This window comes from Myodes glareolus, chromosome 27 (assembly GCF_982192425.1).
Source record: "Myodes glareolus chromosome 27, mMyoGla1.1, whole genome shotgun sequence".
Taxonomy (NCBI): domain Eukaryota; kingdom Metazoa; phylum Chordata; class Mammalia; order Rodentia; family Cricetidae; genus Myodes; species Myodes glareolus.
The window spans coordinates 26,530,827-26,554,253 of NC_142052.1; the positions used below are offsets into that span (position 1 = coordinate 26,530,827).

At 48.9% G+C, this 23,427-nt stretch overlaps 1 protein-coding gene and 1 long non-coding RNA gene across 8 annotated transcripts in view; one reads left to right on the forward strand and one right to left on the reverse strand.

Annotated features, from left to right (window-relative positions):
• Window positions 1-5,583: 5,583 nt before the first annotated feature.
• LOC125401148 (uncharacterized) lies at window positions 5,584-11,290 on the forward strand. The gene is made up of 4 exons (XR_007232229.3): window positions 5,584-5,645; window positions 7,721-7,761; window positions 8,851-9,014; window positions 10,939-11,290. It is a non-coding gene; the product is annotated as an uncharacterized LOC125401148 (long non-coding RNA).
• Window positions 11,291-12,384: 1,094 nt separating this feature from the next.
• Window positions 12,385-23,427, reverse strand: part of Mtcl1 (microtubule crosslinking factor 1) — a 122,994-nt gene continuing 111,951 nt past the window's right edge. For 4 of the 7 annotated variants that reach the window (XM_087902435.1, XM_087902434.1, XM_087902436.1 and 1 more), the window contains 3 exons: window positions 23,263-23,294; window positions 19,145-20,684; window positions 12,385-13,538 (listed from right to left, as the gene is read on the reverse strand). In XM_087902435.1, coding sequence (XP_087758561.1) covers window positions 13,344-13,538; window positions 19,145-20,684; window positions 23,263-23,294 — 1,767 coding nt within the window. In that variant the 3' untranslated portion in view covers window positions 12,385-13,343. Of the gene's footprint in view, window positions 13,539-16,042; window positions 16,100-19,144; window positions 20,685-23,262; window positions 23,295-23,427 lie in introns of all 7 variants that reach the window. The other 3 variants (XM_087902437.1, XM_087902439.1, XM_087902440.1) reach the window with 1 other exon arrangement.

Consider the following 23,427-nt stretch of genomic DNA (forward strand, 5'->3'; position numbering starts at 1 on the left):
TTAACTAGCTACGGTCTGGGAATGATCTTCAAGTTCTCAGTGGTGTCAAAAAGGCGAGAAGTGGCTGATGCGGTCCCTTGCATGGTGATTTGGAAACACTGCCTGGGCAGAAATCCAATCCCTCCATGTCCTCTGAGGCATCAGAATTGCCAGCGCCCCTGGGGAGCTTTCCAGCCCGGCACCCTCACTGTGATCCCTACTGGGGGATTTCTGCCTCAGCAAGGAGGTGAGAGCTCCAGAATTTCTCAATGGAAACTGTTCAGGGGATTCATTCTAATCGAAGAGGGGTTATGGAAGTCCTGAAAAGAAATGCTTGTCTCACTTTACACAGCAGCAAAAAGCAAACATGCAGACCCAAATACAGGAGATGCGGGATGAGAAGCAATGGGTTCTACACTTGGTTTCATGGGCGCAGCCCACCTAGCCAAACTCAGTTGTGTTCTCCTTCCCAAAGTCAGGGTTTCAAGACGCTGGAGGGTCACTGCCAGCAAGTGGCACTAGTCAGAGAAGGCGTGACTCAGTGGGAAGTTAGGGCACTGGGACTGGACTCTGGAAGGAGTTACAGGACCTGGTGCCTTCCTACAAGCCACATTGCAGGTGAAGCTCTGCTGCACACTCTTGCCATGATACAGTGTGCAGCCACAGGCACCAAGTGATGAGGCCAATCATGGACTAGAATCTCTGAACTCGTGAGTCAAGTAAACCTTTCTTCTGTGTGCTCTGACTACCTTGGGCATTTCCGTCTGCGACAAAAGCTGACAGAGCAGAAGTGCCTTAGGCAATCCCCTGTCCATCACTGGGTCAGCAGATGTAAATTCTGTAATATTGAAGCTGAGTGTGCGCGCCCTTCTCCATTAACTATTCTAGGATTTAACAGGCTATGATCCCTTGAGACATGGGCCCCACGGCAATTAAAGAAACAGTCATCTGTAGATATTGTTTATCTGGGAAAGAGAGAAAAAGGATGTGGTCAAATAGGCCATTTAAGACTTTTTTTTTTGCCACCTTGACAAGGGATAAATTGAAGTCAACAAGATTCAAGACAGGTCTTAGTGCATTCAGCTGCAGGAGAGCCAGGAAGACCCCAGACCCACACAGCAGCTTAAATGCATCCCACAGTGGGGCCATTTCAACTACAAGGAATGTGGGGGCATTGGTTGTTCCTTCTTGGAGGAAAAAGGGTTAGTTTGCGAGACTCAGAAACATCTCAGTGGTTAGTACAAACTAAGTGTGTTAGTGTAAACTGGCTCTGTCGATTATAACTGGGTGTGCTGGCTAATTTATCTGACACAAGCTAGAGAGAACGGAATTATCACTGGGTGTGCTGGCTAGTTTTATGTCAATTTGATACAATCTAGAGGGGAAGAATCCTTAATTGAGAAAATGCCTCCATAAGATCAGGATGGAGGCAAGCCTGTAGGGCATTTTGTTAATTAGTGATCAATGGAGGAGGGCCCAGCCTGTTGTGGGTAGTACCATCCCTGGGCTGGTGGTCCTGGGTTGTCTGAGAAAGCAGGTTGAGCAAGCTACAGGGAGCAAAGTCAGTAAGCTAGTAACCCCTCCGTGGCCTCTGCATTAGCTCTTGCAGCCAGGTTCCTGCCCTGTTTGAGTTTTGACTCCCATCAATGATGGAGAACAGCGTGGAAGTGTGAGCCAAACAAACCCTTTCCTCCACTGGGTCACTTTAGTCACGGTGTTCCAGCACAACTACAGTGACCCTAACCAGAACACTGGGTTACCCTGAGACAGCCAGAAGCCTTTCTGACCCTCAGTTCCTTCAGCTAAGAAATTAGAAAAAAATCGCCTTGATCCACAAGGTAATTGAGGGCTGGAGAGATGACTCAGTGGATAAGAGCACTTATCGCTCTTACTGAGGATCCAAGTGGGATTCCTATACCCACATAATGGCTTATAACCGTAGAAGAGTCCAGTTCCAGGAGATCTGATGTCATTTTCTGATCTCCTCAGGCACTAGGCACAAACATGGTGCATACATACACTCAGGCTCACCACGTACACATAAGATTTTTTTTTTTAATGTGGCAATTGAGAGAATTAAATGAAATGTTACTAGGAGGTAATCAGGACAGTCATCTTGTGACGTCACTTCCCCCTTTTGCAGACAGGGAAAAGAGAATGCTAGAGAGCCTAAAGAACTCTATTGTGATGTGGACTTATACCCATGTCTGTCAGACTTTGGCCCATTGAACCTGTTTACGAACAGAGCTACCAAACATGCTGAAAACAAAATTATCTGAAGGTTTTGTTCTTCAATTTCCAATACTGAGATGTCACCAGAATCAGTTACATCTGAAGGTCTGAGGTACAGACAGTTGGGGACCCCCAGGCTTAAGAGATCTCCATTAATGTTGGGTCTCAACCCACTGTTTCTTCGAATCACCAAGGGAAACATTTCCAAGATGGCAGTGGTCCCACTCAGGAGCTTCTGGGTTATATCGTGTGGTCCTTAAGTCCAGTAGAGCCATGGTTGTGCTGTGATAATGAAGAGAGCCCAAGGAGGTAGTGGAGCCTTTGCCATCATTGAGTCTGTGTATAAAACAAAGGCTTTGCTCGCTGGGTGGTGGCGCGCGCCTTTAATCTCAGCATTCAGGGAGGCAGAGGCAGGCAGATCTCTGTAAATTCGAGGCCAGTCAGGTCTACAGTGAGTTCCAGGACAGTCAGAGAACAGAGAGAGAGAGAGAGAGAGAGAGAGAGAGAGAGAGAGAGAGAGAGAGAGCTTTGCTAAGATGTTCCTAGCGCCCTTCTGACTTGCATTTGTACTTCCTTAGGAAGAGTGCTGTGTTGTCTCCATTTGCCAGCGGGAGGGAGAAATTCACCCCGACTCAACAAGTGGGTGGTGGAGGCAGGACAGGCAAGGAACAGCCCCCGAGAGTGTTGGTGCAAGCCTCCTGCTGCATTCGCACAGCTGGCTACGTCAATAATGAGGTCAGCATACAGTCAGTCATCTGTCCTCTTACTGAAGGATCTGAAAATTTCCTTATTAAAGTCAGATTTAAAAAAAAAACACACACACACCAAAATACTCTTTTCACTACTTTAAACTCTCTTACCCTTTTGATGACACCGAGTGGCATTTGTGCATGTGTTGTGACAACTCTGCCTTCCATTTTTGGTGAGAGGGCAGTTATATTGCACTGTTGAACAATCCCCAAATCTCAGTGGTGTAATGGGAACTCATGTTCCATTTTAAGGTGCATCTGGGGATGGGGGCAGGCAGCTGGGGACCCAGGCTGGTGTGGTGCTCACATAATTGTTTGGGCAGAATAAAGAACCTACTCAGTGTGGGCTCTTACATGTTCCAGCACTGGGGGAATCCCATCAGATGCTTTCTCCTGGACACGGCATGGCTGATGTAATCATGAACGCACAGCAGCTACGGCTTCCCTCACAAGATCTACACACTCATGAAATAAGACACGACAGTGAGAGAGGGCCTGTCAGAGTGGGAGGGGTAAGAGAGGGTAACGGGGTAAATATGTTCACAGTGTATTCCCTACATGTATGAAATTGTCAAAACTACAGTGATTTAAAATGTCCAGCGCAAATTGAGACACTCGGTATTGCTCACATCTCATTGGCCAAGAGCTGTACCACCTTAAAAGGAAGGGTGACAAAAGTCTGGCTCAGAGGGAGGAAGAGGGTACTTATGAACAGCTGCCATGACAGACACATCAAAATTAATATGTAGATATGATTTTTGTTAGCATGTCCCTAGAGCCTTGGCAGCTGTCCACAGAGTGTAACTCACAAGGACCCGGTGGGTTGTGGGCGTGACTACCTGGGTCACTAGCTCCACTGGCAGTGAGCTGAAGCTAGCACAGACTGATGGAGACAAGGGATATTGTCATGGGAGCCAAGGAAAAGTGACTCCTTCCACACAAAGCCAGACCAAGCATGTGCTAGGAGGGAGGAAACAAGTGTCTGTCTGTGGACCACTGCACACGGCCAGCCACCCTAAGGGATGGCAGGTCCCAGTGTCATCATGGTGTCCTTCATTTCCCGACTCCAGTTTTCTTCACAGCAAACCTCACACAGGATCATATTTGACTAAAGCAACAACAAACCCAAACAGTTGTCAAACAATCAAAATCACTGATAATAATTTTCCTATCTTGAAAGAAGTCCCAGCGAGGCATGAGGACTTTTTCTTTCTTCCCTCTTCCTTCTGGGCTGAAGAAGTCTTCTGTGTTCTTCGAGACTCTTGCCAACAGTGTGAGATCTTTCTACACCGCCTCCTAGACAGGACCAGCCCCTTACACGCTCACTCTACACTTGCAAACAGTGTGAGATCTTTCTACACCATCTCCTAGACAGGACCAGCCTGTTACACGCTCACTCTACACTTGCAAACAGTGTGAGATCTTTCTACACCACCTCCTAGACAGAACCAGCCCCTTACACGCTCACTCTACACTTGCAAACAGTGTGAGATCTTTCTACACCACCTCCTAGACAGAACCAGTCCCTTACATGCTCACTCTACACTTGTTGACAGGGTTAGATCTTTCTACACAGCCTCCTAGACAGAACCAGCCCCTTACATGCTCACTTTACACTTGCCGACAGTGTGAGATCTTTCTACACAGCCTCCTAGACAGAACCAGCCCCTTACATGCTCACTCTACACTTGCAAACAGTGTGAGATCTTTCTAAACCGCCTCCTAGACAGAACCAGTCCCCTTACACACTCACTCTATGCTTGCCAACAGTGTGAGATCTTTCTACACCACCTCCTAGACAGGACCAGTCCCTTACACACTCACTCTATGCTTGCCAACAGTGTGCCGCCTCCTAGACAGGACCAGTCCCTTACATGCTCACTCTACACTTGCAAACAGTGTGAGATCTTTCTACACCACCTCCTAGACAGGACCAGTCCCTTACATGCTCACTCTACACTTGCCTGCACCATTACAGCACTCTTCACGTTGTGCTACAACTTGCTTCTTGTCTACTCATTTATTTAACCCATGTACATAGTTCTCACTATGGTGCTTACTGTTTAGCCAGCATCACTCAGTCCAATCCTTGTAACCTGTCCAGGATGCCTCCTCTTTCTACTTGGCACATGAGCCACCTAGCCTCAGAGGAGCAGGTATTTTCGGTTCAGGAGAAAACACGGAGGCTGGAGTTGACCCAGATAGAGGAACTCTCTTGGCTGGATCAGGAACCTTGGGGAAAGAGAAAGGCCATCATGAGCTTAGTATTCTCAAAGGCCTGGGCCAGGGCTTAGCATCAGTGAACAGGCCTGCTTACGTAGCTGCCGTGAGAGCCAATCCTGGTTGTCAAGTAGATATCTGTAATTAACTAAAACCCAAGCAACTGGGCATGAAGTAAGGGATTTTCTTGATTTGCTTATTTGAGTGGGCAAGAACCACCCTAGATCTGGACCACACCTTCAAGGACATGAAAGAAGGGAACTTTCTTCTTTCACCTGCTTGCCCTCAGCCTTGCATGGTAAACCCTTCTATCCTGTTGCTGAGGCATTCCATGGAGGGATTAGGACCTAATTCTTCCAGGTTCCAATGCAGACTGAAGACTAGCAGTTCCCTAGGAAACCGCCAGGACTCCAGCTGTAGTCTGGGCCAGTTGAGACATTCAGCCTCATGGATGGAACAGTTGCGGTATTTTTATCCTTTCTAGTGGGAGTCTTTGTTGGGTTACCTGGAACACAGTACACACACACACACACACACACACACACACACACACACACACAAATTTTATATCTATCTATCTATCTATCTATTTATCTATCTATCTATCAATCTATCTAGTCTATCATTCTGTCTATCATTCTGTTCCTTTAGAGAACACTGACTAATCACTTGGGCAGCCTTCCCCACATCTCACTGCATGCTTGACTCCATACAGATCCATTTCACAGATTACTCTGAGCTCACTGAGGTTATCTGGGAGCATATCTCCCTGAGTGAAAGGACTCAAGACACAAAAATAGCATTGTAGAGATAAATTCCTTTCTCTCTCTCTGGAAATGTGGAACTCAGAATTAAAATAGGCATTACTAGGTACATCTAACTTACTATTATATGCTCTTATTTTAGTCTTTGCTTTCATAATTAATCTGAAATGATATTTGTAGGGGACAAAGGTGAGCTGGGTTTGCCTTGTGAACCCAGGGCCACTGATGAATGTAAATTCATTCCAGGATCACTATGAGGATTTGAGGGTTTGTGTGTTCTCCAAGGGCTTTCCTGATGGCTACTAGCTTGCTAGGAGATCAGGGAACACCAATCTTTGCAATGAGACAGGCTGGGCTAGGGAAATAAGGCCAGGATCCCTTTGGTACCATTTCATTCAGACTGTGTTGCAGCACTGACAGCTGGGCCACTGTAGCTCTCTCCAGCCACCCCTACATACAGGGACCTCAGTCATCCCCTTATAGAACAAAACAGAACAGAACAAACAAGCAAACAAATAGATACTTACTTTTGCTAGGTTACAAATGTCGAATGATTTCTTACAAGTGCCTAACCTTAAAGAAACAGAACACAAAAGAGAACCTAGCTGTTAGTGCCTGGAGGGAGGAGCTGAGAGAGGAGGAGAAGGTCTTAAAAAGGTTGACAGGTCTCAGAGGTAGCAGAATAAATAATGGTTTTAACTGAGCAACTAGGTGTGGCTCTTGGGTTCCTAGGCAGTGTGTGGGTTCTCTGCAGCAGACCCCACTGCCCTGTTCCTTTGTGAACCCGACTGTAGCAACTGCAGAATCTGCCCAGACCACCCCGCCTTCCTCCCTGACTAAGTACCACAGCCCTGGTCCTGAAAGCCTCCACCTCCTCCTCTTCTGCTGCTTACAACATTCGGGAACTCCTTTGCTTATTATCTGACAGCGCCTTTCTTCTCCCGTCAGGAAACCCCAGCCTGTTGCGGAATATTTAGCTATGTAAAGATGTGTTACATTTGTTTATGCTGTGGAATATTTAATTGTGTAAAGGTGCATTACATTTGGTATACTGCATTTGTTACTGATGTAAGGATGGGTGTTTAATTATGTAAAGATGTGTTGCATTTGTTTTGCCTTATCTGCCTAAGGCACCTGATTGGTCGAGGAAAGAGTTGAACAGTAATTACTAGGCAGAGAAAGAATAGCAGGGCTGACAGGAAGAGAGAATAAAGAGGGGAAGAAATCTGGGCCTGAGAAAGAACAAGAGAGGAGGCGAAAATGAGGGGCAAACCCGGGCAAGAAGCCAGGCAGTCTCCAGCCAGCCACAGAAGCAGTGAAAGTAAGATAGCAGGAGGAGAGAAAAGTAAAAATCACCGAGGCAAAAGGTAAAGAAAAGCAGGTTGAGCGTAAGCTAGGCCAGGCATTGAAAACTAGTAAGAAATCTCTATGTGTCGTGATATGGGGGCTGGTCGGTGGCCCAGAAGAAAAGGCCTGGTACCCTAACCCTTCCCTGTGGACGCCCTCTCTAAGGTCTCCCCATGTCCCGATTTCTCCTCTGTCCCTCTCCAGAGTCCTTTACTCCTCCAGCCATAGCGACCTTAACATGGAACTCACCCTCCCTCCCCACTGGACTTTGACCAGGTTCTTCCCTGCCTAGTGACTGCATTTTCTTGTTATAGATACGCTCCCACCCTTGCGCACGCGCAAATGGCAACTTCCTGGGAGGTCAGGGTCATGTGGGGTCGCATAACAGTTCCTCACGATGAGATTTATTTATACCTTTTTCTTTTGTAGGAGACATGAGTCATTCTCCTTTCCTAACTGAAACCTGGACAGTAAGTGGTTTCCGTTGAAATCCAGAGAAGACCTCAAAGCCTCGGCTCGCTTCCTTCCAGACCCTTGCTTTGCCACTGGTCACAGACGTCACTTAATGCACTGCCAGCTTGGTGAAGAATGCTTTGTTTGTTTGGGGGGTTTTGAGACAGGGTTTCTCTGTGCAGCTCTAGCTATCCTGGAACTCACTCTGTAGACCAGGCTGGTCTTGGACTCACAGAGATCCGCCTGCTTCTGCCTACCTGAGTGCTGGGATCAAAGGCGTGTGCCACAACTGCTTGGTGATTTTTTTTTGTTTATTTGTTTCGTTATGGGATTTGGAAATAGCTTTTCTTGTTTAGCTAGAAATTGTTGGAGCCACCGATTCCTTTTGTGGGCCTGTAACCCATGACTGATGAATGACCTTGGCATGGTGGGCCACAAGCTCCGCCCTTGAGTCACACTAACTGCCATTTCCTGAATATCCACCCCTACCCAAAGGAGCGGCATTAAGTTCATGTACACTGATTTCTTCATCTTCCTCACCTCCAGCCTTCCATCCTTCCCAGCCCAGACCACCTGTTTCTGCATTGCAACCCTAGGAAGGCTGAGTTAAGCCCAAGAACTTCCCAGTCTCTTTGGCTGGCTCATGCATAGGCTGACTTCAGGGATGGCATAGTAAGCGGCAGGCAAAATAGGCCCCACTTGGTAGCAGGTGCCCTCTCCACCAAGCAAGCCTTCCTGTTTGCTCTGCATCACCAGAACAAAGGCTCCATAAGGCTGAGGGGCTAATCCACTTGCCCCATGGCTGGCTAACCCGCACATGGTATCTTGCACACAGTAGGTTCAACTGCAGACCTTAATCCTGACACTGTCCTAGTGAAGCAGGCATCACGGCTGCTGCTTTTCAACTGAGCCTTACAAGGGTGGCCTGGTGCTGCAAGGGTTTGAACCAGGACTTGGCCCCAGGTCTTTGGCTCTTACTGCCATACGGATTCTAGGGCCCCAAGTGATTTTAAACATGCAGTGTCTTCAATTTTATGAAAATAGCTTGTCTATGACTCAGCCTGTGTTCTTGCTATACATGATACTGATTTACACTGTGTTCACAGAGAAGAGTTGCTGAAAGGCCAGTATGTAATCAAAGACAATCATGACGAATGTATTAAGAATGGGGGCCTCTCGCAACAAGGAAGTTTAAGGACTCCAAAGTGCCTGGTCCTGGCTGCTCACTGTGAATCCTCTCCTTTGGAGGGAATGCTTCAGCTCTTCAAAGGTGACCAAAAGTTTTCTTTTGTTTTTAAAATAGACACATACTACCAACTATTAAATGGATACATAAAATACAATGCATTATTATACACCATAAAAATGAATGAAGTCAACTAGGAGGTAGTGACCCACACCTTTAATCCCAGCAATGAAGAGGCAGAGACCAGCCTGGTCTACAGAGTGAGATCCAGGACAGCCAGGAATACTAAGAGAAACCTGTCTTCAACACAACAATGAAGTCCTGTTACTTGTACAACATGGAGGAACCCTGAAACCTCTGTGCTAAGTGAAAAAAGCCAGACCTAGAAGGCCACACAGTCTATAGAATACCCACCTACGAGAGAGTTCTTAAGTAAGCAAGACCCTGAAGAATGAAAGCAAGTTGATGCATGCAGGGAAGGGGCAGCTAATGCTTCTGGGGCTTTGTGGGGTGTCTGCAAGACGGGGTAATGGTTGGCAAAACACTGTGTATTTACTACCACTGAAAAGTACCTTTTAAAATGGTTTAAATCCCACGTGTGGAGGCACACACCTTCAATCCCAGCACTTGGGAGGCAGAGGCAAGCAGATTTCTTGAGTTCTAGGCTAGTCTGGTCTACACAGGGAGTAGTGACCCTGTCTCAAAAAGCATAAAACAAAAACAAGGGCTTAAATGGTAAAATTTATACAACATATATTTTACCACAACCTAACAACAACAAGCTAGAAACTAGAAACGAGCAGTTGGCCTCTCCAGTGGCTTTTAGAAAACAGGAACTGAACACTGACCACCAAGTCTGATAAAGCCTGGAGCTCCAATACCTGATACAAAGGCTGCAGTGACGCTGGGCTGTGTTTGGGAATTTTGCTGAAAGAATTGGAGTCTGGAGCCGGATGTGGTGCCACACAGCCTGTAATAGCACTGGGAAAGCCACAGCAGGAGGGTTGAGTTCAAGGCTCTTTAAGAAAAACCCAGATTCCCTCCATTTCAGGGGCTCTCGCCACGAGGGTGAGTATGCAGTGAGCATCACACTGTGCATACCAAAACATTAGATGTACTCGGTAAAAATTAATGACATTAAGTATCTGCAAACCTCTTAGGTCATTTTATTTTTTTTTAAAAAAAAAGGGTAAAGAAAAACAATTAGAGTTACGTACAAAGATATAAAAACCAGATCCATCATTTGAAAACCTTACCATAGCGTGTTATTTTCTGAAACGAAAACGTCGGACCCAGGGTGCGGCTCCCACTCCTTGATTGTGCTTGTCGGGGTCTCCCGGCTGTTGGGAGCTGCCACCCCCCATTGGTAGGGCACGCTGGTGGGTGAGTCTTGCTTCCTGGGCCTCAGGAATCTGCCACATCTTTCTTTAGTACATGCAAACAGCTGGCACAGGAAGGCTGGCTGGTGGAGATGGGCCCTTCCCTGCAGGCAGCTGCTCTGCCTCTGTAGCCGACCCCAAACCCACAGAACTGCCTTGGCGTCCATCTGGACGGACCAGTGGGAAATGATCTCATCCTGCTGTCTTGGCTCTTAAAGTTTCAGTGGCTCCATAGTAGACCTAAGTATTTGGAGGTTCAGATGGCTTTATTTATGGAAGGACTGCAAGCAGCCAGCTCCCTGATAAGGCTGTTCTTACTAAAGCTTCCCCACACCTCTCCCTCATCCACAAGGAAATGGTGATAATACTGTTTGCACCAACCCAGGCCCTGCTGTGCCTCGGAAGCTTACCTCTTCCATCCAGGTGGCACAATCCTGGTGACGAGAGCCTCTTCCTGTACTTTTGGGGTGTCTCATAGCAGTACCCTCTTCCTTTATTCCAACAGCTCCCAGAATCCTTTGCAGGGCCAGCCTGTCACCATGATTGGCTCAGGCGGCATTGTAATAGCATCCTTGATGTGTTGTTATAAGGACCATTGGGTCTGAGCTTTGTGGAAACTCTTTCTCTAGGGACCCCCAAAATCACAGGACTGACTGCTGGGGTCATCACCGCCAATACTCGGGATACTTGTCTGAGGGTGAAGATACAGAGGGTGCACAGGTGGAGACAGCAATCCCGACGCTGTCACCCTCAGTAAGTTGCTGGTCCCAGCGGAAACAATGCTCCTGTGCACCCATCGATGTCTCTTTCTGTCTCTGAAGCTAGAGATCGATCCCAAGGCTTCAAACATGCTAGGACCACTCTCCCATGGAGCCACACCCCAACCCCAAAAAACCCACCTTTGCCGACGAGTTGTTTGTGGCTACATCTAATGTGATTCTGTGACATTTCTATTTTCTGCATTAAAAAGGCTTTACTGTGGTAAAACCGCAAGAGTTACTGTGTTGGCTCTTTAAAGTGTTAACTCACTGGCATGAAGCGCATTCTCACTGTTGGACAATGTTATCATCACTGCTGACTTCCAGCATCTTTTCTTCATCCTGTACTGAAACCCTGCCACCGTTTCATGCCAGCTCCCATCTCTCCTGCCTTCAGTCCCTCAGTGACCACTATTTTGTCCCTAAGAAGGCCTGCATTAGTAAATAGCACGAGTGGGAACCCATCCCTAACTTGTGCCTGACTTACCTCACTTACAAGGTTCACAATGAAGAGTGTACCAGAGCGTCCTCCTTCCTTGCTGCGAGCTAATTTCCCACTACAATTCACATTTTGCTTCTCCCCTCACGTGCGGGTGGACACGTGTGCTAGTTCTGGCTTTCTGGCTGTTACAACAACACCGCTGTAAAAAGCGGTGTAAAGGCATCTAAATGAGTCTTGTTTCCACTTACAAGCATCGTGTACCTGCCGTGGGATGGCTGGCTAGGCAGTAACTCTGTGTGAGGGTTAAAGGAACTGTAATGCTGTCTTCCACGGTGCTCCATCACTAACTTCACCAACATGCTGTCAAGGTTCCAACCGCCCCATCTTCCCACTAACACCTGCCTTTGAAAACCATTGAAAGGAGGCACTGTGTGACCCTGGGAAGAGACCTTATTTCCTTTTCTTTCGAAGAAGAGAACCGTTGGGCTAATGAAGCATCAAAGCCAGAAGCTCTGGCCTCTATAAATAGGCCTGGGCTCTTCAGCAGCATCTTCGTAGCTGGGATCTATTCCCTTTCCTGATTAGAAGGGAAGATGCTGGCCACCTATACTTGTTGGTAGCCACCTGGACGTGTCCGTCCTCTGCTCTAGTGTCTGGAGTGAAAACAAAGCCACTTATTTTCTTGGACTTTCAACGTCCTGAAAGCGACAATACCATGTCGCAAGGGTGCGGCCCCAGATGTGTGACCAGCCCCCTCCTCTATATCCCCTTTCCCTACACTCTGCCAGCGACAGAAAACCTGGAGAAACTTTCCCTTTAGAGCTGAAGATGACGGGGGGAGGGGGGGCAGTGAAGTGTGACACCCAAGACCTTGCTTCTTCCTTGTAAGGGCTTTATTTCTGTATCATCATGGGCTCAGACAGACTCTGAGGCACCATCATTTGTCTCCATTTGGCATCCTCATGGGTTTTTTTTTTTTGTAGTGCTTTTCCTTAAACAAGGAAATGTTGAGTGAGCTTTGTACACTGCCAGTTAACATTTTAACAATAACTTAAAAAATGGTGCTGCCATCTCATTGGTACAGGGGACCGACAGTAACAGTGCGGTACAAGGACCTTTGCAACAACGCACAGTGGGTCTGAGGGCAGGGACGGAGCAGGGTATGTACAGGTGGGTGCCTGAGGATGTGCGGTAGGCAGAGTTTATGGGTCACACAGTGAGTCTTAAGTCCATCCGATGGACTCCGTACCTTTTCACAATTGTTGACCTGCATCCTTTCAGATGACAGACGCTCTTGTCTTCTGGCCTCGTGGCCTTTTCACTACAAAGAGTTCACTGAGTTGGGCAGTCTCAAGCATTAAAAAAGACTCTTAAAAAAATCCTAACACTGAACAAAATGAAATTTAACTTAGAATGCTCTGAACTCAATAGTGAGAACCCCAAGCATAATAAACAGTGCAAATTGAACAGAGGCAGTCAGGATTGGGAACAAGGTCGCTCGGAATCTCTAACGATGTACATATTAAAACTCTTAAATCTATTTATACCTTATTTACCTTTTTGTTTAATATATTGTGTGTAAAAAAGATGGAGGCAAAAATAGTTTTCTGAGCTATGAAAAAAATTATTACAGGCACATTTTTTTCTGTTTCATGGCCGAAACATCTCAGTTTACCAGGTTGAACATTCAGCAGCCGTGTGTGTTTAAAGACATCCATTCACCTTGAGAAAGCTACATCTTCCCTTTGGGGCAGAGGTGGGTGGATGGTGATGGTCGGGTTGTGCAAATTACAGTGAATTATTCTGGTGATAATTCATGCAAGCTTGCATCACGTCACAGGTGTGGCTTCTCCTCTGGTGGCTCCTCCTCACTGTGTTCCTCCAAGGACACTCGGTCTCCGGGTGACTGAGACGGTGAGGCAGTGGGGGAGGGTGGGGCCCAACGGGACGGAAGGCGGCGGTTGGCTGGTCTCTCCGGCCTGGAGAAGCAGGGCTCTAGGGATGGCGCGAGTGCAGAACAAGGTAGTTCCTTCAGAACCGAGAGAGGGAGACAGCGTTATTCAGACCTGGAGTGTCACGTGGGCCATGGCCCCAACATACATCACACATGCTGAAGTCGAATGGAACAGCCCAGGAGGCTACAGCATCTGAATGATTACGACATGCGTGGAGAGTAACCTAAAGTGACCAGTAAAACACTCCACATGGATGACTGGCGACACAGGACACGTGACCTTTTACACTGCGACAAAATACAACAAAACACGGGGACATGGTTCTGCTTGTAGGGCATCTCCAGAACTGGGCTCGAACACAGAGAAGATGAGGTAGCAATGGGGTCACCCTGTGCCAGTCCCGTCCTTGAGCTCCTTGAAGGATCCCTTCAACTACTGAGTTAGTGTAGCGAGATCTCAGTCTACTGCGGCCCATAGAGACCTGGTGGGGAACCCAGCTGTATTAGCAAAGAGAGCCAAACAGAACTCTGCACTGTTTATTCCAAGCTGACTGGCAGAAGGCTAAACAAACGCCCACAGTGTGGAAAAAAAAAATGCTGCAGGCAGAAATTTTAATTGAGGTCTAGTTTTCTTTAGTGACTCGCCACCACGGTAGCAGTCTGAACTAGGACTAGACCCTGCTCACACGCTTGTGTTCCAGCCACTGTGACAGGCTGAGTGCTGACCACTCAGGCATGGTGCAACCATCTGTAGTTGTTCGCTTGTTTAAAAGGGCTGTGGACCTACGTGTTCCTAGCCTGCCAGTCAGTGAACAGGGATGTCCAAACATGGAAGTTATGGACACACAGAAGGGCGGAAGGCTGTGTCACGCAGTGAACCGTGGATGACGCTCACACAGGTCCGGAGGGGGTGATATATTAAGTAATGAAAGGCACACGCACAGTGTCACGGAATGAGGGCCCACAAAGGAAACCAAGAGATGAACTGGAGGATTTAACATGACAATGAAGGACCCAGAATGAAGAGATCAGGAACAGAGGGGATGGAAGGGACAGACGCCATGTCCAATGGGCAGGCGATGGCTTTGGGGACAAGATGAAGACATGACAGGACGCTCGGAGATGGTCAGCGAGGATGTCATGACCCAAGAGCAGCAAGGGAGCCACAGGCTTCTGTAAGAGCGATGGAGTAATGGAGCAGTCTTTCCCTCATCCCTGCGGGGCCAGCAAAAAAGGAAACACTGAGACCATTCCATCAGATGCCTCCTTTTGGTAGGCCTCTTCCCTGACCTAGGAGAATCTTCCCTGGGCCATTTATGCCAATGGTGCAGCCACAGCCAGGATGTACTCGTAGCTGCCATGTGGGTACACACGACGTCAAGGTGGGACTGTATCCGTGTCTCGTTACCTCACCTCACAGTACCCAGGGAGGGTGAATACAGTTTGTGAAATCCATGTCCCTGCTCCCACCACCGTAGGAGTGAGCATGTGCATGTTAGCTGCAGTTGGTGTGGCTGCTGCTACAGGCCCATCCTGCCCCTTCTTCCCACTGAGGCTGAACAGAACCAGCTCAGAGATCATCACACACTCCTTACTATCACCTGTCTGTGCAGGAAGAAATGTGCAGCCATGATGTCACAGAAACTAACATTTCCTTAGCAAGACACCAGCACACATAAACGAATGATGCTGGCCTTTACCCATAAGCCAGTGAGGTGGCTGTGTGGAAAAATGGTCCTTCCCATCACTTCCTTGGCTATTCACCCTCTCCTCCTGCCATGGGAACACGACTTTTATCTGATGGTGGCTACGTCTCCCACACCCCCAAGACAGGATCTCACTATGTAGCCCTGGCTGGCCTCAAACTCACCAATATCCACTGTCTCTGCCTCCCCAGGGCTGGGATTAAAGGTGCGCGTCACCACGTACAGCGTGGCTCTATGTTAGTTCTTAACTTCTGGTAGATTAGGAGGGTGACTACATCCTTGACTCAACCCAAAACATGTGCTTTCTCACTGGCCTCACTCGGTTCAGGCTCTGAAGGCCAATCCCAGAGTTCTCAAAAATATAGGGAACAGGGATGTCCCTGCTATGATCCATTCAGCCAATCCTTAGCAAGAACTTACTTTTCGGCCAATAGACTCACTTGAAAAGACAAGATCTATTTGGATTTATTCTTTCTGGTATGGTAGTATGAAAAAATAAAAAAAAAATGGAGAAGGCTCAACACAGCCCAGCACACAGCAACACACAGATGCAACTGAAAGGTCAGTAAGCAGCGGTGGGTGGGTCGGAACCAACAGACGCTGGGCACAAAGACTTGAGTTGTGCCTGAGACGCCCCCCCCCCCCCCAGTCAATGTCCCTTCTCAACTGCAAACTCCATGAGAGGAGAAACCTCAGCAGAATCTACATGCTAAGTGTTCGACCCTAGAGGCACTCAAAGCAGGGTATCTGCACTCAGTGTCTGTTCCCGGGGATGAGCGTGGATCTCCACAGATGGTGATGAATTCAACTATGAGTACATCAGCTACACACACAACTCTCTGGACGGAGGGAAGTGAGGAAGGAGGCACTTACAGTGTGAGGCAGGCAGGGCTAGAGTCCCCATGGGGCAGTTAGTAAGACAGTTTGGTTCTGGACAGACAGACAGAAAAAGGAGAGAAAACCAAGTCGGTTGGAAAGTTCGTTTCAAACAGAAGAACAGTACAAGTATAGTCCCTGCTCCAAGGTGGCCTCCAAGAGAGAACGTGGTCCCTGGGTTCACTCAGAGGCAGGCCGGGTAGAGGCAGGAGGAGGCGGCCATGGCAAGACTGTCTTCTGTCATGTAGCAACAGGCTGAAGAAGGGAGCAGAACCAAGGACGGGCAGTGGTCCCTTAGCTCTCTGATGGCACTCATGGGACCAAGGGAAGGGTAAAAGTGGCACGGCCGGGTACACAGCCTGGCTTGTTCTAGTCACAAGCTATGGCTGCCCGTGCTCAAACGTCCCCTCCACCCTACATTTGGCTCTGGGAGGGAAGAATGCCAGAGCATTCTCTTGGCACATCTCCACTTTGCTGCCAAGCTTCAGGAGAGAGGCCAAGGCCACTTGTGGGGTGAGAGGGAAGCAAGGAAGGGACACTTCTTGTCTCTCGTGTGTTGAGATTCCAGTGGCAATGCCACACAGGATGCTTGGCACAGGCAGGGAGAACACCTGCGACACTTCTGTGCTGAGTGTCAAAGCCAGAACCCCACAAATTCACTGAGATAAGGCGTGATTCCCAACGCGCCCATTATGTGGGGTCCAACCAAGCAGGATTCTGCTGGCACCCAGAACAAGCAAGCTGCTAAGAAAAGGGGGATATGAGCCCATGGCCTGGAAATGCTGTCAGTGAGTCTCCCCGCGGGTTCTTGGACTCTGAACCCACCTGTGCTCCTGTCGTGACTCTCAGCTTGTTTGGTAGTCAAAATGGCATGTGTGTGTGCATGTATGCGTGTCTGTCTGTGTGTGTTCACATGCACATGCACAAATAAGAATCTAAACACATAGTTTCTGGAAAATAAGGGCAGTGCGGGGTGACCACCGTGACAGCATGGGTATTGCATCTTAGGCTTTGACTCCATTAAAGCACGTGTCATCTCTATCAAATCTGTGTCACCCATTTTCTCATTCGCTGTCAAGAATACAAAGGTCCCTTGGTTCCCAAACTTAACTTCTACTTGGTCTCTAAGATGAGTAGAAACACAAGACAGCCAATTGACAATGCTCGAAGAACAGTTCTGCTTTAACCAAAGGCAACATATTCATCTACAAAGAGACCTACCTCCCAAGCCACAACTGAGGGCTCCTGAGGTTTGGGGGTAAAAAGCTCAGAGAAGACACCATTGCTACCTGAAAACTCTTATCCTGCAATATCCTTTCTTTTCAGAGCACGTAAGAAATCGGTCCCTTCTGAAGCTGGGCTGAATGCATTTAGCATTATGATCTGGCTACAAGTCCATGGGGGCCAGGGAGTGAGCTGTGGTGGTCTGAATAAGAATGGCCCCCTATAGGTTCATATATGTTAATATTTAGTCATCACAGACTAGCACTACTTGAGAAGGATTAGGAGGTGTGGCCTTGTTGGAGGAAGTGTGTCACTGGAGGTGGGTTTCAAAATGTGAAGTCAGGCCCAGAGTCCCTCTCTTCCTGCTGCCTGTGGGTCCCGATGTAGAACTGTCGGCTCCTTCTCCAGCACCACGGCTGCCTGCATTCTGCCGTGCTTCCCACCATGATGACACTGGCCTAGACCTCTGAAACTGCACACAATCCCCAGTTAAATTATGATAATAATTGATTATTAATTATTAAATAATGAATTATAATTACATTATGAAACTCTTAAGAAAAAGAAATCTGTCCCTAGAACTCAGACCTTGGGAAGAGCAGCTCATGGTCCTGCCATTTCTACAGCCAAAAGTCAAAATCAGCAAGGCCTGCCCTACTGGTTTGAACTCTGTCTTTTGAGTTAATTCCTCCTCCGAGGGCTGGACCGGGAACCTAATCATTTCTCCCCTGTGAGCAATTTGTGGCAAGTGGCAAAGGGAATACACCTTTCCCCTCCTGTCACCCAGGAAGCCAGAGCTACAAGGAAGCAGTGGGCAGCCTGACACCCTGCAGTTGTCTGCCCCTGCCAGTGCTCTATGTGGGAGTGGCTGGGCTTGGATGATGCTCATGAACACAGGCACATCCAGGCTCCCAGGGACAGCCGTCACGGGATCGCTTACTGGACAGCTCTGCTCCGTCAGCACTGCACTAACAGTGAGGCACCAATCCCCACTGCCGTCACCGCTCAATATCACGCTGCTTCGTTTTGCTGTGGACATAGGATTTCTTCCTTGCTTTTGAGATAGGCTCTCATTATGCAGCCTTGGATGGCCTAGAACTTGGAAATAAACCCGCCTCTGTCTCCTGAGTGCTAGGATCGAAGCTGTGTATCACCAGACCCGTGGGTTTCCTTGTTTCCTTGTGTGGTTTTTAATTTGTTTGCTTTGTTTTTATCTTCCAGTGCAAGATCACAAGTGGATATATAGGTACATGCATAAGAATGGAATTCAGTGCTGACAGATTTGTGTCGCCATTGTCACATTCTGTCGGGGCACCGTTTTTACTCTATCCATGACTTGAGTCCAATGAAGAAGGGTGGCTTATAAGATGACAGTCTGCCGGTCTCTACTGAGGTGGCCCGAGAACCCAAAAGCTATTCTTGTAGTTCCCAACGGAAGGGTTTTGTGTCTGTGTGGCTCAAATACACTAGAACACGCTCCTCATGAAGCCCACACAAAGCGTGGAGGTCCTGACAGGTAGACAGACACACGTGCACGCATGGTTTTCACGCACTCAGTTTTCACCCTTGCACCGAGTCACACAGAGAGAAAGACAGTGTGCTGCAGGTACAGCTCCTAGACCCAGAGAGAAAGGCTAACCCAGACCAGACGACAGTCGGACCAAACTACATCCTCATGATTTTGAGGACAGTAAAAGTAATCTCTTCTGTAAGTTACTCAGGGTGTGTCTTTCTACCTGTTCCACTTCACGGTTCACTGCATTCCTGCCAACTTACAAGGATTCCTGAAACCAGTGCCCAAGGACCCACCCTGGCCTTTCTAAGCTAGGCAGCTAAAGGCGGAGCTAATGGGAGATGGAGCGGTACCCAGTTTACCTCCATGGATCCTGGTTCAGCTGGTCCTGCTTCTCCGCTGTGGCTGTCGCTGGTGAGACCTGAGGGGCCATGGGCGGCTAGCTTCTTCTCCTCCTTTAAGGCATGCTCCAACAACTTTTTGTTGAGGATCCGGGCTACATTCTCAGTGAGCGTGTAGCCAGGGGGAGCAGATAAGTCCTGTCTGACTGGTGTGTTCTCTCCCCCATCCTCCCTGCACACCTCTGAGCCCACCCCTAGGGGGCTGGGGGACCTTCCTCGGGAACTGGTGCCCGTTTCCTGGCCTGGACCCGGCTCCTGTCGAGGTTCTGCGGAGCGGGAACGGCTCCCAGCTCGCATCCCAATAGGACTGTGGTCAATGATGTTGAAGAGGCTGGAGAGACCATCGTTGATGGTGGTGTGCACAGGGCTCTCCCTCGTGGTGGTGGAGCGGGCCCAGGCTGACTCACTGAACCCTTTCTGGGCCATGCCTGGCGAGGTCCTGCTATTTGGCTGATCAGCTTTGGACAGGGGCTTCCTCTGAAGCTTGGGAGAACCATACTTTGGGGAGCAGCAGGTGCGTTCAAACTTGGCCTGCACCTTCTCGATGGCAGGGGCCACCTGTCTGTTCCTAAGGCTTCGGGAAGGAGAAGACACGGGTGTGGTGCCACCTCCGGCTTTTGGCGTGAGACACTTGTGGGGGCTGCTGGTGACGCCGCTGGCACGTAGGGCCTCAGTCTGCAGGCCCACACTGATTGTCTGGACGGTCTGTGTTCCTGCTGTCCTGGACCCGTTGGTCTGGCAGGCCATGTCCCTGACTTGTGTTTCAGCGGGACCAGAGCAGATGGCGTTCCTGACAGAGAAGGCCACCTCCTTCATGTCGTCACTCATGTTCTTAGACATATCTAGGCTGTGCAGTGGGGAGGGGAACCCTAGTGAGGGGCAGACAGGTTTCTCTAGGGGGCGGAGAGACCCCTCCACATAGTCTCGGGGGTGTCTGGGCGGGGTGCAAGGCCACCTGTTGAGCACAGGTTCCGGATGACCTCCCTTGGCATCTGCCAGGTTCCCTCTTGCTCTGCTCATAGGAAAGGGGCCCTCGGGGTCCACTCGGCTCCTGCCCTCACCACCCGACACGATACTGTCAACCCGGCGGACAGCAGGGGGGCTGTGCAACACATGCACCCCAGACTGCTCGGTGAGGACATGGCTCCGCAGTGGCTGCTTCTGGCAGTGCTCTGGGCTGGTCATGGTGTCTGTCGTCATGGTGACACTTGTGGTCAGGTACCAGGAGGAGTCAGGGAAAGGCTCTGTGGTGGAGTCATGTCCTACCCGCCCCACCTCGGTCCTGTCTGCCCAGAGGTCGGGAGGCCTATCGGTCCCAGCCCTTGGGGAAGTATAGTCCCAGTTTTTGCTGTTGAACTCCTCGATGTACTTCAGGTCATCGGGAGACAGGGGTGGAGTGACATCCTCCTTGCTGCTGGCAGATGGTAGGCCCTTCTCAGGCAGGAATGGGGAGACGTCCATCAGACGCTGGAATTCAGACATACAGGACACAGACACAGCCCTGGGAAAAAAGCAGAACAGGGGTCAGCTCCTGGACTGTACTCTACACAAAATGTACCCACGGAGGTGCCTACCTTTACCTGCCTCTTAAAAATACAGCCAGTCACTCCATCTCCTGCATGGTTGTGACGCTCATCCCATAAATGCCCACAGTTGTACAGCTCTGCAATTGTGCCTGCAGTCTTGCCTTGGTCTGAATTGAATAGAGCTACTTCCTCCATGGCCACACAGACGTGGATTATCTTAACCACCGACATAGCTAATTCCAGACCGTGGTCTGGCCACTTAAGCCACTATGGAGGACCACTCTCTGCTGGCTTCCATGAACCTGTGAAGATGAACACGCCAAACTCTCTAGCTACTATGAGCCATAGTACACACAGAGAAAGAGAGATCCTGGTGAAACATTTACAGGTTCTCATCTCTTTCATCCAAACTGCCACATCCTCCACTGGGTGGAAGTCTCCAAAGGCCATTGGGAAGATGTCGGAGGAAATAGGGAAGTGGAAATCCTGATCAGTTTTGAGTCTTGTTTCAACCAAGAATATGATCAAACCCACCCAGTTTAGTAAGGGGCATCCTCGCCTTCTCTCTCAGCTTTCCTCTATATAGCCAAGTGGGGTCGGTCGGTCTCTCTCCCCCCCTTTCTCTCTCTCTGTGTCTCTCTGTCTCTGTCTCTGTCTCTCTGTGTGTGTGTGTGTGTGTTTAGCTCTTTCTGTCCTCTAGAGGAGGAACATTCCCTCAGGCACATGAACGACGGTAAAGGGGGAAGGTAGGTGGGTGACAAGAGCTGGACTTGGGTAGCCATGGTCCAATGGGTATGACTGTGAAGGCAGATCCTCAGTGCCAGCATTTCAGCTTCTCATGTTCCAATCTGACAGAAACTTGGTGAATGTTTTCCATCCTTCTTTCAGTCTTCACAGAGGTGGTGGGGTGGCAAATTGGACACATCAGGAGGTGGGTGGGGTCTTCATGTGGCTTGCCTATCCACCAGGGAAGACAAACGGTCAGAGGCTGGGGGTCGGGGGTGCCCACCAACTCAGGTGACGGAATCGCTCCAGCTGCAGCAGAAGTGGCAGGCAAGGCGGACACCCACTTACCATCTACCAGATCCATTTCCTCTCAGCTCGACCTAGGGTTCTAACTCAGTCCTAGCCACACCAGAAGGGATCCCATGCCTGGTACCCACATCACTCTCTATAGAACCTGGTAGTAACAGGAAGGCCAGACTGAGGCTGTCCTGTGAGCAAGTCTAAATGTTCAATGGTTGCTACACTGAACCACTAGTGGCAGTCACGGGTGGGAGCTTTGTGGGGCTAGCTGGATGGAGGAGCACAGAGATGACAAAGAATGGAGGGGTGTGGACCTTAGAAACGGCCACATTGATGAAACAAGACTAGGATGCACTGGAAGCATGGGCGGGTGCCTCCTGGTGCAAGAGATAAGGCAGGACCCCAACATGGCTAGAAGTCAGGGGCCACATGGCCTGAAAAGGGACCAGCACCTTCATTGTTTTGTCTCAGACATTTGATGCTACTTAAAATTTGCAAACCCCATGCTGACTACTTCTGAAATCAGTAGAAGCCAGTAAGATGAAAACTCAGTTACAGCGCAAAAAGGAAGAGGGAGATGGGAGGCCTGGGTATCAAAAGCGAACGACGCGAGCCTTCATCTGGACACAGAGCGATTGCTGTTGTGGATGGGGCATAGCAGTTGGTGGAGCGACAGCTAAACCGTGTGCGCTGCTTCTCTGGCTTCCTGTGTGTTCATACTCGTGAACTCCACAAAGAAAACAACAACAAAATTTTTCAAAGAATCTGACTCCTCTATTTACAGATGAAGCAACTTCGGCCCAAAGCACTTACGTCCCTGATCCACGGAAACACAGCAAGAGGCATATGCAGTTCACTACCAGAGCCCAGACCCATGAGTATACTTGCATTGCCTGGGGAAGACAAAGAAGGGCACCACGTCTGGGCAACTCTGGGTTCTGTGGAAACAGATGGTCTAGGCTGCAAAGGAGACAGTCATTTACAGCCTCCAAGATCACCGGGAAAATGAGATGAGGGGAGCTGACAGCGGCAAACAACCAGAGACACAGGTCACAATGGGGATAACACACATCCGTCTACGGAGGGAAGGAAAGGCAAAGCCAGAGAGCACAGGCTGTGAAGCAGGAAGCTGGATGCAGCTAACACGAAGGTCGCAGCTAAGGTCTGTTTCCTTTGGAACTCACAGCAGGGAAGACAGGGAAGACTGCAACCACAAAACAAATCCCCCATTTGCCATGAAGGACGCCTCAGAAACAGAGTGGTTTTCTAACCGCCCATAAGAAAGTCTCCATAGACCTTAGAAGGACTGGTTTTTTTTCAAGCGCTCCTCCGGACATGGCAAACACAGTTCTTATCCTAAGACACAAGCTAGCACACATTGCCTTTTTGCTAATACTAATCTACAAAACAATTTAAAGCTGCTACTACTCACTGTAAATTATTTTGGAGAGTACCCACAAACACTGCATCAAAACAGTGGATCCTTAAAAGCAAAAGGTTTCGAATTTAGCAATCAATTTTACTTACCTTTGAAGATTTCCCTTGCGACTTTCTTCGTCCTGTAAAAACAAACAACCAAACAAATAATCTGTCAGAATCAGTCGATTCTGGCTTCCTAGGAATCCCGCCTGCACTAAGTGACTTGTTTTGCTATGGTCTCTTAGATGTGGCTCAAAATGCTCACTGAGGCCA